A 17890-nucleotide genomic window follows, 5' to 3' on the forward strand; every position below is an offset into this window, starting at 1 on the left:
AGCACTCTGGCCTTCCTTCTTCCACAGACCGGCGTGTCCTTTGAGCAGTCCGTGGTACTTTCAGTGTTCTTCTCCAGCCCCACCGGTCACACGCATCCACTCTTCTACCATCTTCCTTCATGTGCTGATGAGGCAATGGGGAGCCATGGCTGGGTCAGGTGCACCCGAGGCCGCAGAGGAACATCCTTGCTCTTCAGCCCTCCGTAGAGGTCTGTGCAACAGTTGTTCGATGCAATGCATCTTTTGATCTGCTCTAACTGCTGCTTCCATGAGCATTGTTTGTGGAACCAAGGAAGACAAAATCCTTGACAACATCAGCGTTTCTCTATTGATCACGTGTCGGTCCAGTGGTGAGGGTTTGGTTCTCCCCTATGTTCACGTGTAACCTGTACCGAAGGTTTCTATATTTGATTTTCTTCAGCTGGTGCTCCCATTCCCCCTCACCACAGCCAAGAAACCCCCATGGGCCAGGCCTGTTCTGTCCTAAGGGGGGAACCTTCCAACAGTTAGTGGGAAAATGGCATGAAATGATACGGGATTTTTCCATGAATTTTTTGAAGCCCTTGCATAGGGAATCACTCTGGGTTTATCACAGTCTGAAAGGCCCCCGATGACAGCACATTCCGGGACACGTGTCAGCCACAGAACTGCATCCACACGAACACTTCCGCCTTTGCTCATTATGTCTCAGCCACGCTGCTGTTCCAGAACACAAGCTGCCGTAGCTGATGAATTTTCTGGTCATGTTTTTTCCTTCACTGCCCCCCTCCATTTACTCAGAAGAACACAATCCCCGCCCCCCTCCTTCTAAAAGCTGTGGTTCAAAGGTCTGCACTTGCTGAATCATTTCGGAGCTTTCCACTCAAGGGATGAACAGCACGGAGGTAGTGATTGGGTAATTGTACATTTACTCAGAGGGTGATTTCCTTTGTCCCATGACTAGAATTGCTCACAGCTTGCATTCTGGAAGGTCTGAGAAGTTGTATGTCTTGTCGGAGTTGCTCAGGAGGCATGGTGAGGACCATAAGGAAGGAGAAACGGCTCCCCCCGCCCCCCTAAAGTCTTCTTCTGGTGCCAGGACTCGATGGCTCTCTCCGATGACTCCTTCTGGGACGTGAAAAAGGGCGTTGTGCTTGGTCCCGCGGAGGAGAAGTGGGAGGTGGACGGGCAGAGTGGCTGCATCCTCGGGCTCCGGCAGAGGGACGGTTGTGAGGGTGGCTCAGGCCTGGGCGGTGCTTTCTTCTGTTGCACAAAGGGTCACTAGGGGTCAGAACTGACTCCACCCCACCAAACAACAACAACAACAGCAACGCTGGTTGGAATAGATCGGAAGCCAGTAGACTTGGATTTGGGATTTACCCTCTGATGGAGGAAAGGTTTCACCTTCTGGGGCAAGGACAGTGATCGATTTCAACTGGGACAGCTCCTGACTTGAGCTGCGTGATGCTGGAGCCTGGGACCAAGCCCGGGAAAGTGGGTACCCCAGCAGTATCTTGGACCAGACGTCTGCTAGGGAGGCGGTCACATAGTTCTCCTGAACTGGCCCCACAGTCTTTCTGGAACCTGGATTTCTATGTTTCAGAAATACACACGTCTACCCAGGACCCCTATGGAGTCATGGTGGTGTAGTGGATTGAGCATTGGACTGCTAACCACAAGGTCAGCAGTTTGAAACCAGACACTCCTGAAAGACCAGGTTTTCGACTCCCCAAAAAAGTTCACTTTGGGAACCCATAGGGCCGTTCTGCCCTGTCCTGTAGGGTCTCTGCGAGGTAGAATAGAAAGTTTGGGGGGATTTTTCGGTATCCAGAACTTCCATTGGATAAATGCTCCACTGGGTAACTCTGCTGCACAAGACCTCGTTAGAGGTTTTAAGAGCAAGAATGTTACTTTGAGGACACAGGTGTGCCCAACCCAAGCCATGGTATTTTCAATGGCCCCATTTGCATGTTGGACATTGAATAAAGAAGACTGTTAGAAGAATCAGTGCATTTGAATGGTGGGGCTGGAGAAGAACATTGAACTTACCATGGACTGCTGAACGGACAAGCCAACCTGTCCCGGAAGAAGTGAGGCCAGAGTGCTTTTTAGAAGCAAGGATGGCAAGACTTCGTCTCACATCCTTGGAACTGTTGTCAGGAGAGACCAGTCTCCAGAGAAGGGCATCCTGCTGAGTAAAGTGGAGGGGCAGCGGAAAAGAGGAGGCCCTCAGTGAGATGGATGGACCCATTGGCCACAGCAATGGGCTCCACAGAAGAACAATTGTGAAGACAGTAAGAATTGGGCCGTGGTCTACTGTACACAGGGTCGTTATGAGTCAGAACTGACTGGACAGCACCACCAACAACAGCATTATCTAGGCACACCATGGGGCCCTGCCGGCACAGTGGGAGACTCATTGGGCTGCTAACTTTGAGGTCAGCAGTTTCAAACTACTAGATACTCCATGGGAGAAAGACGAGGCTTACTACTCAAGTAAAGAGTGATTGTGGTAGTTACATAATCTGTAGTCAATTTGAGACTTGAGAGTGAAGGGGTGGAGTTTAGCCTGTCAATCAGGTTGCAGCTTGATGACCTCGTTTGGAGCTGCTAAGGAGGTAAACAGCTAGCTGTAGGTGGGACACACACTCACTCCCTGTAAGACATTCTTGTTGACATGGCACATGGAGCTACACTAGAGCCCTGGTGAGCTCAAGGAGCCACATGGAGACCCACACCAGGGCTGAGATGCTTCCACCGCCACTGGATCCACAAGACTTCCCACCCACTGGCCTGTGATCTTCCTCCGTTCAGTGCCATTGCATGTGTTGTGTGAATCTGAAGAGGAAATTATAGATTGGACATATGGGCTAATATCGGACTTAGAGGGCATGTTTTCTCAATATTCAATTGCTCTTGTACATGAAGCTCTTTCTTATACACATGAGTGCCTATGATTTTGTTTCTCCAGTCCACCCAGATGAACACATTATGGTACTTAGGAGTGGGGTACTACAGACAAATCATGAAGATGGAGAGTGGGTGTTTGTTTGACCTCTGCCTCATGGTAGCTTTTCTTCTTTGGCTAGCCAGAGGTCAGATATGCCATGCAGTTTACTGGGTTGTTTTCTGGAAAGAACATGAGAAGTTTTGACTATTTTGTTTTGGTTTTAGTCTTTTTCCTGTTTGAAATGGCACAAATGAATGTGAGTTATGTATGTTTTGAGTTCAGGGGACAAAATTGCCCTTTGAATTTCTCAGAGCTGCTTAGTGAAAATGACTGACAGAAGGCCCCGCCCTGGCTCGATTCAGTAGAGGCCTAAGGCAATATTTTGTATCAATGGAATAGTTTAGATAAGGATTTAGATAAGCTAAATAAGGATTGAACTTGACTGTTTTACGACTTGAGGTTAGTATCTGATTCTACTTTGTTTATAATGATTTCTTCTGTTTATTGTTGATATAATAATTAATAGAAATGATTTTGGGGATGTATGAAAATAGAGAGTTTGTAAGACTTTCCTTCAGCCCTTAAAATTGGAATCTTTAAATGGGTTTAGGACACGCCTGCAAAGAAGGCTCTGAAAAGATAAGCCCCACCCAGTGTCTTGAGTGCTCAGGACATTATAAGGTAAAGAGACTTGGCTAGGGGGCGTGTTGACAGATTGAAGAAAAAAAGGAACTCTTTATATTTTTAAGTTTTGAACAAGTAGCTTTTGTCAGAAGCTGGAAAAAATCTGGAACCCTGAAAAAACGCTTCTCTCTAGCACTGAACGTTTAAAGGGAGCCTGTGGGCAGGCGGAAATGCTTACTATGTGACCACCTGGATCCCCTTGTTGAGTGGAAATAGGAAAAATGCAGCAATAAAGAGACAGGTTGGGTCTGGACACTGACACCATGGACCTGGTTTACAAGAGCCAGCGGAGAAGATGAGTGTGACATTGACTGGTCTGAAGTTCATGACCTAGCTACAAGGGGGCTAGGGTTGTTGAGAATTTGTGATGGGGCCCAAGGTCTAAAGGCAAGGCAGCCAATGGGCACCCTGGTGAGGCTAAGTGAGGCAGTCCATATTGAATTGACCAGAACCCGACCAGAACAAGAGAAGATTGTTGAACCTGTGAACTGGTGCATATTGTTGCTGACTTCATGGATGACCTGTCCTGATGTGACTCTGCTTATGGATGCAGACTTGACTTCACAAGGTTCCAACTGGAATGAAGAATCTTCATGTCAAAGAATAAGATTGTCTCCACAGAGTACTGGGTTGATGTAAGTAGGCAGTATAGAATTGGAAACCCAAAATTGGGAGGATAAAGGCATGCAGTGGTTGACTTACAAACATCCACAGGTGCTGAAATATATTCATAGGATTATAGGATTAAGGTATAGGTGTCCTCATAATTATAGAATATTTTTGTTTTGTTCATTTACAGAATGTTATATTTAAATGAGGGTGGCACATAGTGAATTGTATGCATTTTAGTTTTATTATTGTTTGTTTGACAATTCTATATGGCTAAAGAGTTGTGTGAAAGTGTCCAGTTGACAAGGGTGGTCTGTGGTAGTTACATAATCTGTTGTCAATTTGAGACTTATGAGTGAAGGGGTAGAGTGTAGTCTGTCCATCAGGACGCAGCTTGATGACCTCATTTGGAGCTTGCTGGAGGTGGGACCACTCACAAAATCCCTGTGAGACATTCCTGTTTGGAAGACACATGGAGCTACACTAGAGTCTGGTGAGGTGAAGGAGCCACATGGAGACCCCTGCCAGTGGAGAGATGCTTCCACTGCCACTGTATCCACAAAACTTTCCATCCACTGACTTGTGATCTTCCTGCATTTGGCGCCATTGCATATGTTGCATTGAAAAGGAATTTATAGATCGTATCGGACATATTGCCTAATATTGGACTTATGGACTTGATCTGGACTGGGCTGGGATGTCTTCTCAATATTCAATTGCTCTCATATACAAGGCTCTTTCTTATACACATATGCGTGTCTATGAATTTGTTTCTCTAGTCAACTCAGACTAACACAGTGACTGTCTCAGAAACCCACAGGAGCAGTTCCACCCTGTCCTACAGGGTCCCTATGAGGTAGGATCGGCTGGATGGCAGGGAGTTTGGAGGCATTTTTTAGGTACCCAGGATGCCCGCAGGGCGAGGGTTGCCTTCTGCATGAAAGAACCTAAAACTGGCAGGTGATGGCTGAGCGCATCTTTCTCAGGTCCTCTCTCTCCGCTCTGCTCAGCTTGCTATCTCCCCCTCTCCTCGAAGGACACTGTTTTGGAACCTGTCGCTTTATAGCCAGGGTCCCTTGATCTGACCGTCTAGGGGCCTGAGTGTTCTGCGCCTGCAAACCAACATGGCCCACACTCCGGGGAGTATTGCCTGACAGCCTGCACTGCTCTCAGGTGGCCCCAGTGTGGAGGTGCCGTGCTGGTCTCAGCAGAAAACATGCTGCCCGTCACATGAAGATCATGACCCAGCCTTGGGATACACCTGGAAGCAGAAGGTAAGGACAGTGATGGCCCAGGCAGTTGTGTGTTCCGGAAGGGCTCAGGGGTGTGTGTGTGTGTGTGTGTGTGTGTGTGTGTGTGTGTAGGGAGGGGTTGCCAGGATGTTGGAGGCAGAACAAAGCAAGAATCAGCTATCCCTGCAGATCGACAAGGCAGAGCTTGGAACTCTGTGTGTACGGGTTTGGACAACAGTGCGTGCTTGATGAAGAAAAGAGGGGTCACCGGGTTTCTGGGAAATGGCAAGATTTGACCCATGGTTTTCTTGGTCCTCCTACAAGCTGTGTCGAGTATGGCTGCTGTGTTGTTAGGGGCCGGAAAGTGGGTCCCTTGTTCATAGCGATTCTACACACAACAGTTAAATACTGCCTGGTCCTGCGCCATCCTCCCCTTGTTACCTTTGAGCCCCTGTTTCAACCCATCCTGCTTTCTTTATCAATGACCTTCTACTTGACCAAGCATGGTGTCCTCCTCCAGAGACTGGCCTCTCCAGACAACATCTCCAAAGTACGTAAGATAACGTCTTGCCATCCTTGTCTCTACGGAGCTCACTGACTGTACTTCTTCCGAGACAGATTGGTTTGTCCTTGTAGTAGTCCATGGTCCTGTCAACATTCTTCTCCAGCCCCACTATTCAAATGCATCGCTTCTTCTTCTGTCTTCCTTACTCAATGCCCAACTTTCACATGCAAAGGAGGTGATTGAATGTACCCTGGCTTGGGTCAGGACCACCTTAGTCCTCAGAGTAACAACCATGCTTTTTTATTTATTTATTTATTTATTTATTTATTCATTTATTTATTTATTTATTTATTTATTTATTTATTTATTTATTTTACAGCCATGCTTTTATACAAGGTCTTGCGCAGCAGATTTACCCAATGCAATGAATTGGTTAATGTCTTCATTGCTGCTTCCATGAGCATTGGTTGTGAATCCAAACAAGAGGAAATCCTTTCTGCCCTTTCTCCATTTATCATGGCGTTATCTATCGGTCCAATGATGAGGATGCTGGTCTTCTTGCCATTGAGTCATAATCCACACTGAAGGCTGCAATCCTTGACCTTCATCAGCAAGGGCTTCAAGTCCTACTCTTTCAGCAAGCAAGGCCGTGTCATCTGCTTATTATATGCTGTTAATAAGCCTTCCTCCGATCCTGATACCACACCCTTCTTCCTATATGCTATCATCTCTGATGAGCTGCTCAGCACACAGATTGAATAAGTACGGTGAGAGGATACAACCCTGATGCCCACCTTTCCTGGTTTTAAACCGTGCAGTGTGCCTCGTTCTGTTTGCACAGCTGCCTCTGGATCCCAGGTAAACCTTGGCCCTGTCTCAGGAGGAAGTGTTTGGGGTTGCACATGGTCACTGTGCTCAGTTGCTCCTGAAAGGTTGGGGGCTCAAGCCCACACAGAGGGGCCCTGTAAGAAAGACCCCATGAAGAGTGGACTTCCACTTAGATGCTGTCTTCTAAACCCAGTGGAGCCAGGTGTACCAGGACAGTCATGGCATCAACCCACGTGGGAATTGACTTGATGACAATTTTCTTTAAAAAAAAAAAAACAAGTCTTGGGAAGAGGTAGCTGCTGTTGGTGGCAAAAGGGAGTCAATGCTGTGTCATTTTCCACTGTGAAAGGGACAAAGAGACCTTGTGGTTTTCTGTCCTCTACGTAGAAACCACAAACACGGCAATTCACCCCCACTCCTGTGAGCCATGGGAGAAACCCGAGGGCACCAAGACCAAGAAGAGAAGTGGAACCAAATCCCATGAGGAAAGCCCCAATCCTCTGCTGTTGAGTCCATTCTGACTGACAGCGCCCCCCCCCACTCCCCCAACCCCTCTAGGACAGAGTAGTACCACCCCATATGGCTTCTAAGGCCGTCAATCCTTTTGGAAGTAGACAGCTTCTTCTTTCCCAACAAGGGGGTGGTGGGTTTGAACAGCCAATCTTGTGGTTAGCAGCCTGGAGCTTAACCCACAGCACCACCAGGGCTTTTTAAAGGAAATAATCCAACCCGACCCAAACCAAACCAAACCAACCCAACCCAAACTAACCCAAACCAACCCAACCCAAACTAACCCAAGCCAACCCAACCCAACCCAAACTAACCCAACCCAACCCAACCCAACCCAACCCAAACCAAACCAAACCAAACCAAACCAAACCAAACCAAACCAAACCAAATCAAACCAAATTCACTGCCATCAAGTCAATTCTGACTCATAGCCACCCTAAAGGACAGGGTAGAGCTGCCTCTGTGGGTTTCTGAGATTCTCATTCTTCATGAGAGCAAAAACTTCATCTTTGTCCCAAAGGCCTGTTAGTGGGTTTGAACAGCTGGCCTTGTGGTCAGCAGCCCAATGAGTAACCCACTATGATACCAGGGCTCCTAAAGGAAACAAACACAGGCCCCGCCCTCATGAACCGATGTGAGATTTGCTTTTTGAATCATCCCTTGAACTTATTTTCAACAATTGTTGCTTAGCCTAGGTTGTAGTGGATGGCTTCTTACGTGAACTATAACCAAGCACAAACTTCCCTGAGTGACACACGCAGTGAAGCACTCACAGAAAGCCCGTGGGTCCAACCCACGCAGAGAGGCCTGGGAATCTGCTGTAGAGATCTGCTTCTGGGCAGTGCTGGCCTTGAGAGCTCCATGGGATAGCTGTACTCAGCACACGGAGGGGCTCCATGATGGGCGGGACTCCACAGACACCGACAACAGCCCCACAGCCCACAGAGACTCACAGCCCCATAGCCCACTCACCTGCCAGTGACATGCACAGCCCCTCAACATGCCTGCCTCCAAGCATGCTCTCCGGAGTCCACCCACTGGTGTTTGTGGTAAGTGCCTGCAGGGGCTATGTGTGGTTCAGTCTGCCAGGACATAACCTGGAGCATGCTTCAAGAACAGCCTTCAGGGCGGGTCAAAGCAGACTCACTGACACCAATGCTCGGGGGAAAGAAAGAGGGAGACACACCCTGATAAGAGCAGGGGGCTTCAACACCTTGGACACCCACCTTGGAGAAATACAGCAGGCTTTGTGTTTCTTCTCGGACAGGTATTCTTTATTGGATCATCATCACCTTCTATGAATGAGTGAATCCTATCAGCGTTATGCAAACATCTTGCAAACTCATCCTAAAAGCTATGCCCTTTCTTTAAAGAGGAAAGAGGGGGTAATGGTAGTTGGTGGATGGCGAAGGATTACGATGGAATCTGGGTTACATGCAAGCAGGTTCCCATCAAAAGAGAGAAACAGTATCATGACCCATGAAAGCAACAATGGAAATACAGTGCAATATTGCAGGTCCTTAAGCTGAAAAGAGAAGCCGGCTGGTCCCTTTTGTCTTAGTTGATTGTATCAACATGTCTGGGCATCTAGCACTTGGGCAGGATATAATACAGGGGATTGGGAAGCTGGGCCTCTTCTGGGTATGTCTAAAGCAGGCTCCTGGGTAGGAGTACCGGTTTGGCCTTTCATAAGAATGAGGCGGCGGCTGCTATGAGATATTGCAGTGAGTGGGGGGCTTGAGGGGCTGAAACTTCATTCCACGGAGTCTGGGCAGGTGATGGAATTGCATTCTAACCAGGACTCTTACATCGGATGATCTGGCTGAGCCGTGGTCACCGGGACTGGGGACTCCAGTGCATTGCAGTCATCCGTGAGGAACACCAAATCCTAGAAAAGATGTGACATAAGCAGGTTATTGAAGGGGCCGTGGCTCCCCTGGACACTTGATCCTCAGACCATTCCACTGACCCCTGCTGTGTGAAAGGGCCCTGTCCCTTATGTCCTTTCTTCCTGTTCCCAGAGAGTCTTGTGTGCTAGGGATGTATTCTTGCATTGGCTGCCCGGATGGAGGGGAGGGATGGACAGGTAGATGGATGAATAGATGGACAGATAAATGGATGGATGGATGAATAGATGGGTGGGTGGATGGATAGATAGATGGATGGATATGTGTATGTATATGATGGGTGAGTGGATGGATGGATGAGAAATGGAGTGATGGATGGGCAGTTGGATGGATAGATGAATGGATAATTACATGTATGTGTGGGTGGGTTGAAGGATGGATGGATGGATGGATGGGAGAGACAGTGGATGGGTGAATGAATGGATGAGAGAGGGGGTGATGGATGGGTGGGTGGATGAATGGAAGGATAGATGGTTAAATACATGTATGTATGGGTGGGTGGATAGATAGGTTGGTGGATGGATGAGGGAGTAGATGGATGGCTGGGTAGATGGATAAAGGGATAGAGTGGAGAGTGGTTGGATGGATGGATGATGGAGTAGATGGGTGAGTGAGGGAGTAGATGGATGGAGAAGATAGGTGGATGATGGAGTAGATGGGTGGGTGGGTGAGTGGATGAGGGAATGAATGAACTGTGATTCCTGAGCCACGTCGCTACATCAAGCTTTACAGAGAGCGTGACCATCAACACCAGCTCTTGCCTTCAGAGTAAGCAGTCCATGACCCCACTGATTAAGCTGTAGCATAATGATGTCATCGCCCGTGTCCCCAGCAGACCCAGAAACTGACCAGACCAAGCCTGTCACCACTGAGCCCTTCCGGAGTCCCAGCAACCCCACGTGTTAGAAGGCAGAGTGGCCCCATGCTGTGCTTGGTGGTAGACTTCATGGAAGGAGCCCTGAGCCCTGGTGGCACAGTGGCTAAGTGCCCAGCTGCCAACCAGAAAAGGTTAGCGGTTTGAACCCACTGTCCAACCCCCAGGAGAAAGCCAATGTACAGCCCTGGGCACCTCGTGGGATGTTTCCACTCTGTCCCATGAGCTTGCTATGAGACAGAATAGAGTCCAGGACTATGGGCTGATCTCCATGGAAGGAGAGCACTAGGCCTTTCTTATGTGGCTCTGCTGAGTGGGTGGGAACTGCCAATCTTCAGCAGGTGAGTATCCACTGTGACAGGCCCTCAGGGCTCCTCCTCGAACCCAAGGTCATGAGAAATTAGGAGTACAAGTTGAAGAAGCTCTGATGCAGGCACAGATTGATACATTGTAGCATCAATCTCAAACCAAACCCACCGCCATCCCATCTTGTAGCCACCCTATGGGACGGAGTAGCTCTGCTCTGGTGAGTTCTGGGGCCCATGAACATTTCCCAAGGCTTGACATGTGTGTCCAGCTCAGCTCTCTCATTCGGCCAAACCTCACTGGTCAAGTGGAGGAGCCGTGACCAAGAGCAAGATGCTGAAGGAGAAGGATGGGCACAGTGGCGGCTACCATGGGCTCAGGCACAGGAGCAATGGTGAGGGTGGTGAAGGACCGGGCAGTGTTTCACTCTGCTTGTTGTGCACGGGATGGCTATGGTTCAGAATGGACTCAATGGTGCCTAACAACAACAGCAAACAACAAGGGCTTTTGCCCACAGTTCTTGCCCCTAGGCCCCGTGGGAGAGAAGGGAGGCCACCAGCCTGGAAGCAGAGGACCAGAGTGGCTGACTCTGTCCATGTCCCTAGGATCCCACAGCACTCTTTCCCATAGTGCACCAAGGCAGGCTTTCTCCATGTATCTGCCTCTCCCTTCCTTCTTCCTGGGAGCCCTTGAGTGGCTGCAAGCTCTGGCTCTGAGCTTGTGGCAGTTACATCATCTGTCAGTTTATGAAGGGGTGGAATCTGGCCTGTCAATCAGGTTTAACTTGAGGACCTCATTTGGAGGCACTAAAGAGATAAATAGCTTGTTGGAGGCGGGGCACACGCTCAGTCCCTGTGAAACATTCCTACTGACAAGACATATGGAGCTACCTAGGGCCCTGGAGCTGGAGGAGCCACATGGAGATACCTGCCAGTGTTGAGATGCTTCCACCTCTACCGGATCCACAAGACTTTCCACCCACTGGCCTGTGACCTTCCTGCATTTGGTGTCATTGCAAGTGTTGTGTGAGTTTGAAGATGAATTTATAGACTAGTGTTGGACATATGGGCTAATATCGGACTTAGGGAGTTGATCTGGGCTGGGATGTTTTCTAAATATACAATTGTTCTTTTTTATGAAACTCTTTCTTATACAGACAGGAGTGTCTCTGGATTTGTTTCTCCCGTCTACCCAGACTTGCACAGAGCTGAAAGCTTGAAAGGCTGGGGTGGGTACAAGCCTCCAGAGGTGCCCAGGAAGAAAGGCCCAGCAACCCGTTTGTGTAAAACCAGTCCCCAACCCCCCGCAGAGAGCAGTTCTCCCCCGACACACAGGGGGCGCAGGAGTCTGAGTGCCCCTGGAGGAAACTGGGTTTCTTCCTCCTGCCTGAGGTCTCTGGACACCGGAGGGCCTTCCTCCTGCATGAAGTCCTCCTCGATGCAGGGCTCAGCATGCTCCCAAGTCTCTTTTGGTTTCACGTGGCGCCTGGAAGAGTCCATCTTGGGTGACCAGATTTTAACACTGGTAAAGCGGGACACCATTGATAAAACTCATATCCTGGTGAAATAGCCACATGGCAGCCGGAAACCGTAGACCCTCGCTTGTCGTGCATTCTTTCCAAAGATCGGGACTTTTTAAAAACGCCAAGGGACGCAGGACAAATTGTTTAAAATCAGGACTGTCCTGCACTGGCGGGTGCACGGGGGTATGAGCCTGAGTTTTGTAAGCCCAATTCTGTTTGGAGTTTATGGAGGGAGGGCCTTGTCCTGATCCCCACTGATTGAATCTCCCCTATTGACGAGGGTGGTGATGTGGAGGATGGATGCTGTGACCAGGGTGACCACCTAAGGGTGGGCGGGCTTTGTGACCAAGGTGTTGATGTTTTTTTGTGGATTTCGCAACAAGGATGATGTCATAACGGTGGAGGCGGGACTTTGTGGTCAGGGTGCTGAGGAGGAGGAGGGGGTAGATTTGACACAATGGTGGTGGGTTTTGTGCCCAGGGTGCTGATCGTGGTCCAGGGGAGGTATTGCAACCAGGGTGATGAGGGTGGAGGGTGGCCTTGGTGATGAGGCTGAGAACTGTGGGGGGTGGGCTTCGTGCACTGCAAGTGCCACGTCACCATCCCATGGTTCCTCTTCTTCCTTGCCCACCCCTCCTGACTCAGGGAGCCCAGTGAAGTGCCCATAGAAAGGGGGTTTCGGCGGTCCCTACTTACCTTCCGGCAGAATGAGTTCATGATGATGTACAGTTTCCGCACCTTGTCCTTCAAAACGTCCACCGGGGCCACTTTCCAACACTGGGCCGATGCCACAAAGTCCCTCAGCTTGGCCAGCACGCAGTAATTCTGGGGGTGGCCATGGGGAAGGGTTCTGAGATGTCAGAGGGGAAGGGGAGGGGGAGGGGAGCTGGGGCCCATGCTTCCCGAATCATCACTCCATCCGTCCATCCGTCCATCCATCCATCCATCCATCCATCCATCCATCCATCCATCCATCCATCCATCCACTCTCTCTTTCCCATCTATTCCTTTTTCCATCCACCCAATCATTCACCTACTCCATACTCATCCATCCATCCATCCAATTATCCATCCATCTACTCCCTCACCCATCCATCCACCCACTCAGCCAACCATCCAACCAACCAGTCTCTCTCCCATCCATCTATCCTCCCATTCACACCTCCATGCCACCCACCAGACCAAGACCCATCTTACGTGTATATCCAGGTAGAGTTTGGGCAGGTATCGCACACACGGCTCCTGTAGGGAGAGAAGTTCAGCTTGCTGTGATGTCCACCCCACACACCCTCAGCCTGCTCAAGGCTGGTCCAGTCTCACAACCCGGGGGCTGTCCTTGAAGCAACGACACATGCGCCGTGCTCTGTGCCGAGCCCTGCAACAGGCACTTCCGGACCTCGGCTCCTGAAGGCCAACTTGGGTAAAGGTACTATTGTCTAGTTGCCTTTAGGGGACATTGAGTTGCTTCAATGCATGGTGGCTCCCCGTAAACAGAATGAAGCACTGCCCGGTCCGGCACCATCGGCACGGTTGTTATGTGTGAGGCTGTGGTTGTGAAGTATCATCCAGGTAGCAACAGCTCCAGGGCTTCCCCACACAGCAGAAGGACACCCCGCCCAGCCCTGCACCAGCCTCACAGTCATTGCTACGGCGGGGCCCCTCGTGGCAGCCACTGTGTCCGTCCATCTCCTCGGGGGCCTTCCTCTTCTTTGCCACCCCTCCACTCTTCCAAGCAGGATGTCCTTGTCCAGGGACTACTCTCTCCTGACCACATGTCCTAAGTAGGTGGGGTGAAGTCTCGCCTTCCTTGCCTTTAAGGAGCATTCTGGCTGTACTTCTTCCAGGTGAGTCGGGGAATTGTTTTTTATGGGTGTGTGTGTCTCTCTCCATCTATCCATCCATCCATCCATCCACCCATCCATCCATCCATCCATCTATCCGTTTATTTATCAGTTGTTAGTTGCTGTCAGGAAAATAGATTGATGTTGTCAAGGATTTCATCTTGCTCAAGTCCACAATCTATGCTCATCGAAGCAACAGTCAGGAGATCAGAGGACACATTGCATTGGGTAAATCTGCTGCACAAGATCTCTTTCAGGTGTTGATAAGGAAGGATGTTACTCTGACAGCGAAGGTGGGTCTGCCCCACGCCATGATATCTTCAATTGCCTCCTATGCATGTGCAAGTTGGACATTGAAGAAGGAAGACGGAAGAGGAAACAACGCATCTGAATGACGGTGCTGGGGAAGACTATGGGAAGTGCCGTGGACTGCCCCAAAGGACAAGCAGATCTAGGTTGGGAAAGGCAGCTCTACAGCTGGAATGCTCCTTAGAGGCCAGGCTGATGAGCTCTGCCCCACGGACTTTGGACATGCTGTTAGGAGAAGCCAGACCCTGGAGGAAGCCATCAGACTGGGTGCCGTGCTGGCCCAGTGACAAGGAGGAAGGCCCTCGAGGAGCTGGACGGACACAGTGGCTGCAACAGTGGGCTCAAGCTCAGGAGCGCGTGTGAGGCTGGTGCAGGAGGGGCAGCGTTTGGATCTTTTGTGCACGGGGTCACTATGGGCCGGGTCAGGACTGACTCAATGGCACCTCACGGCACCAGCAACAGGACAGGATGGTTGCTGTCCAGTCAGTACTGACTCCCGGGCACCCCCAGGGTGCAACCTGAACTGCTCTGAAGGATGCTCTTGGTTAGGACCTTTCAAAGGCTGCTTGCCAGCTCTTGCTTCCAAGGCACCCAGATGAATTCTAACTGCGGATATTTTGAGCATGGGTAGTAAGGGGTTAAGAGATGGGTGGAGTTTACCCTGTCAATGAGGTCACAGCTTGATGACCTCATTTGGTGGTGCCACCGAGATAAATGGCTCCACGGAGTCGGGCCGTCCACTCTCTCTCCGCCTTCACCTTCTTGTGGACACCACAGGGAGTCCTGCATGAGCCCCGGAGATGCACCCACCGCCACTCGATCCATAAGACTTTGCACCCAGCCTATGGTCTTCCTACATCATTGCATGAGGCTTCATGAGTCTGAAGAGTGATGTATGGGCTAGAGTTGGACTTATGGGCTAGTATCGGACTTATGGACTTGATCTGCACCGGGCTGAGGTGTTTGCTTGATATATAAAGACCTCGTGACACAAAAATCTCTCTTACACATCTATGAGTGTCCTTAGATTGGTCTCTCTGGTCAGTCCAGTCTAAGACGGAGCATTTCCCGTAATTCTTGTCCCACCAACGGATTCGTATATGGATATGCATGCTTACACACTTGCATGTTTGTATATATATATATATATATATATATATATATATATATATATATATATATATATATATATATATACATTTCTGTATGCATGTGCAAACACATGCAGGCGCAAACACATGCATACACACATGAATGTATCGGTGTGTCTATGTGCACATATGCATGTGCGTACACGCATGCTCACATAGACACACACAGATACGTCTGAGGGTATGTGTACATGGATGTGCCTGTGTGTGTGTATTCCACTGCAGTTGAATCTTTCCCACTCAGTGACCCTGTGGGGCAGAGTCTAAGGCTGTGGTCGTTATGGAAGCAGACCACCCCATCTTGCTCCCTCGGAGTGACTGGTTAATAGCCTTGGCGAGCAGCTGGGCTCTTACAGCCACGGTTTCAAGGTCTGTGCAGGACCAGGTAGTATTTCGTTCTGTTGCATGTGGGGGGTCCCTATGGGCCAGCACCGACTCGACCGCACCTAACAACTGCAAGATAAAACTCACCGCCATCGATTCAGTCTACGCAGACTCATAGCAACCCCAGAGGATGGGGTACAACTGTCCTCTGTGGGCTTCTGAGGCTGTCAGTTTCCGTGGGAGTAGAAAGCCTCATCGTCTTCCCTCAGACTGCCCAATGGGTTTGAACTGCTTAGTTTGCGGGGAAGCTGCCCAAAATGTCGCCTTCTATGCTGCCACGTCTCCCAGGACTAGCTACTTCCCCCAGAGGGAAGGCTGAAAGGCTGCCTGGCAGCCTCGAAGCCCTCCAGCAGCATCCCTTTGGGGGATGGAATGGCAAGTCAGCTCATCGTCTTCTCTGTCTCGCTGCAGTTTCCAATAGCAAACAGACCCTGCCCCGCCGTCCAGACTGATAGGGAGTCTTTAGGGCACAGCAGAGCAGCCCCGAGGGTCTCTGAGCCTGGGCCGACAGGTGCGCACACCTAGCACTTTCTTAAGAAGAAGAAGACTCGGTATTTCAGTTTGGAAATAAAATAGAGTAACAGAGGTGCTGCCGGAGTACCCCAGAAGGTAGACCCCACCCCCAAGGCCAGCGCTGCTCACAGGAGGGACGGAGGGGACGGGACAGTGCTGTTGGCAGTGCTCATTCCTCAACCAGAGGAGCCGGTCGGGTCCCCAGACATCCCCATCCTGCCCCCCCACCCCGTGTGCCCCTTAAAAGAGCGCAGGCAGACATCTCAGATACGCAGGCTCCCCACCCCCCCACCCCTGGAGTAAAGCCACCAGCACACTGCAGCAGCCCCTGGGGCTTGGGGGGTGGGGTGGGGTCCTTGGGTCTGTCTGCAGTTCACAACCACCAGCCACTCCGGGAGAGAAAGCGGGACAAAGACGAGGCTTTCTACTCCCCTGAACAGTTCCGGTCTCCGGAGCTCACAGAGGCCATTCTACCATCTCCTGTAGGGTCAGAACGCCCAGAGTTGAACCGGCTCCTGGCAGGGAGTTTGGCCCATTGTCTGCAAAGCCTATTGACCCCCAAACCAAACTCTCTGACCCGGAGTCCATGCCCACCCTGTAGGACAGGGCAGAGCCGCCCCTGGGGGCTTCCAAGACCGTCACACTTTACAGGAATAGAAAGCCTCACCTTGCTCCCGAGGGGCAGTGGATGGTTTTGAACTGTCGGCCTGGCCATCAGCAGCCTAATGCGTAACCACTAGGCTACCATAGCTCCCCAGACAGCAATTTGAAACCACCAGCTGCTCAGAGGGAGGACGACAGGGTTTTCTACTCCTGTCAAGAGCAGCAGTTTCGGGGACCCCACGGGGGCCGCTCCACCCTGTCCTCCAGGGTCCCTGCGAGTCAGGATCAACTCGATGGCCGTGAGGTGTGTGTGTGTGTGTGTGTGCATGTGTGCGCATGTGTGTGGTGTACTTTGAGGGAAACTGGGGGCAGTAGGCTGGGCAGAGAGGTTTTGCGTGTTTTACAACAAGGTCCTTTGTCCGAAAGGCAGGAACAGGGGCCTGGTATAAAAACAGCGGGCTCTCGGAACATTGTCCCTCGCACCAAGAACAACAAACCCCTGGGTACGCTCTTTCATGTTGCTGCTGGGAGTTGGGGAGCCAATGCCGCACCCCCAGTGACCCTGCAGGCATTACCTCACGGCTCAGACCCTCCTGGTGGTTCTGCAGGAGAGGGCTGGTTAGTTGCTTCCCTGAAGAGAGCAGCCCAGGAGACCCTGAGGGGGCTCTTGAGCTCAGGTGGGGCAAGAGGGAATTCAGGAAGGGGTGGGGGAGGGGCCAGAACCAAAGCCGGTGAGCATGGGGTCTGATTGGACCTCCCGGTGCTGGACTCACCATGGCCTCCATGACTTGCAGGCTCTGGAAGGCCCCCTCGATCTCCCTGCTCAGGCTCAGCATCCTGGAGTAGCAGGTGGGGGGCGCCGGGTGGGTGGCAGGGGCCCAGGTCATGAGCAGCAGCAGCAGCAGCAGAGCCAGCAGCCCGGGCTTCATGGTGGCGAGGTGGCCTGGCTGCTCCGGAGGCGGACGCCCCTTTAAGTGCCAGGCAGCTTGGTCCAGGCAGCCTGCTACACGCCCCCATTTCCTGTGGGGCCCCAGCCAAGGTCTGACTGGTCTGTGATGGTGTGTGGGGGCAGGGTCCTTTCAGAGGAGCGCCCCCTCCTTCTCCCCCTCCCCACTCAGAGGAGGGGCTGCACTTGGAGGGGAAACAGGAAAACTGGGCCTCCCTCTCTGGTTCTCTCTCTGAA

At 51.0% G+C, this 17890-nt stretch overlaps 1 protein-coding gene across 1 annotated transcript; it reads right to left on the minus strand.

Moving 5' to 3' along the window:
- Positions 1-8707: 8707 nt before the first annotated feature.
- Positions 8708-17636, minus strand: CYTL1 (cytokine like 1). Its single transcript, XM_075545031.1, has 4 exons — positions 17481-17636; positions 13104-13148; positions 12603-12731; positions 8708-9185 (listed from the first exon to the last, which is right to left on the minus strand). Exons 1-4 carry the CDS (start codon positions 17634-17636, stop codon positions 9102-9104), a joined length of 414 nt encoding a protein of 137 aa, XP_075401146.1. The 3' UTR covers positions 8708-9101.
- Between the last annotated feature and the right edge of the window lie 254 nt (positions 17637-17890).

This window comes from Tenrec ecaudatus, chromosome 3 (assembly GCF_050624435.1).
Source record: "Tenrec ecaudatus isolate mTenEca1 chromosome 3, mTenEca1.hap1, whole genome shotgun sequence".
Taxonomy (NCBI): domain Eukaryota; kingdom Metazoa; phylum Chordata; class Mammalia; order Afrosoricida; family Tenrecidae; genus Tenrec; species Tenrec ecaudatus.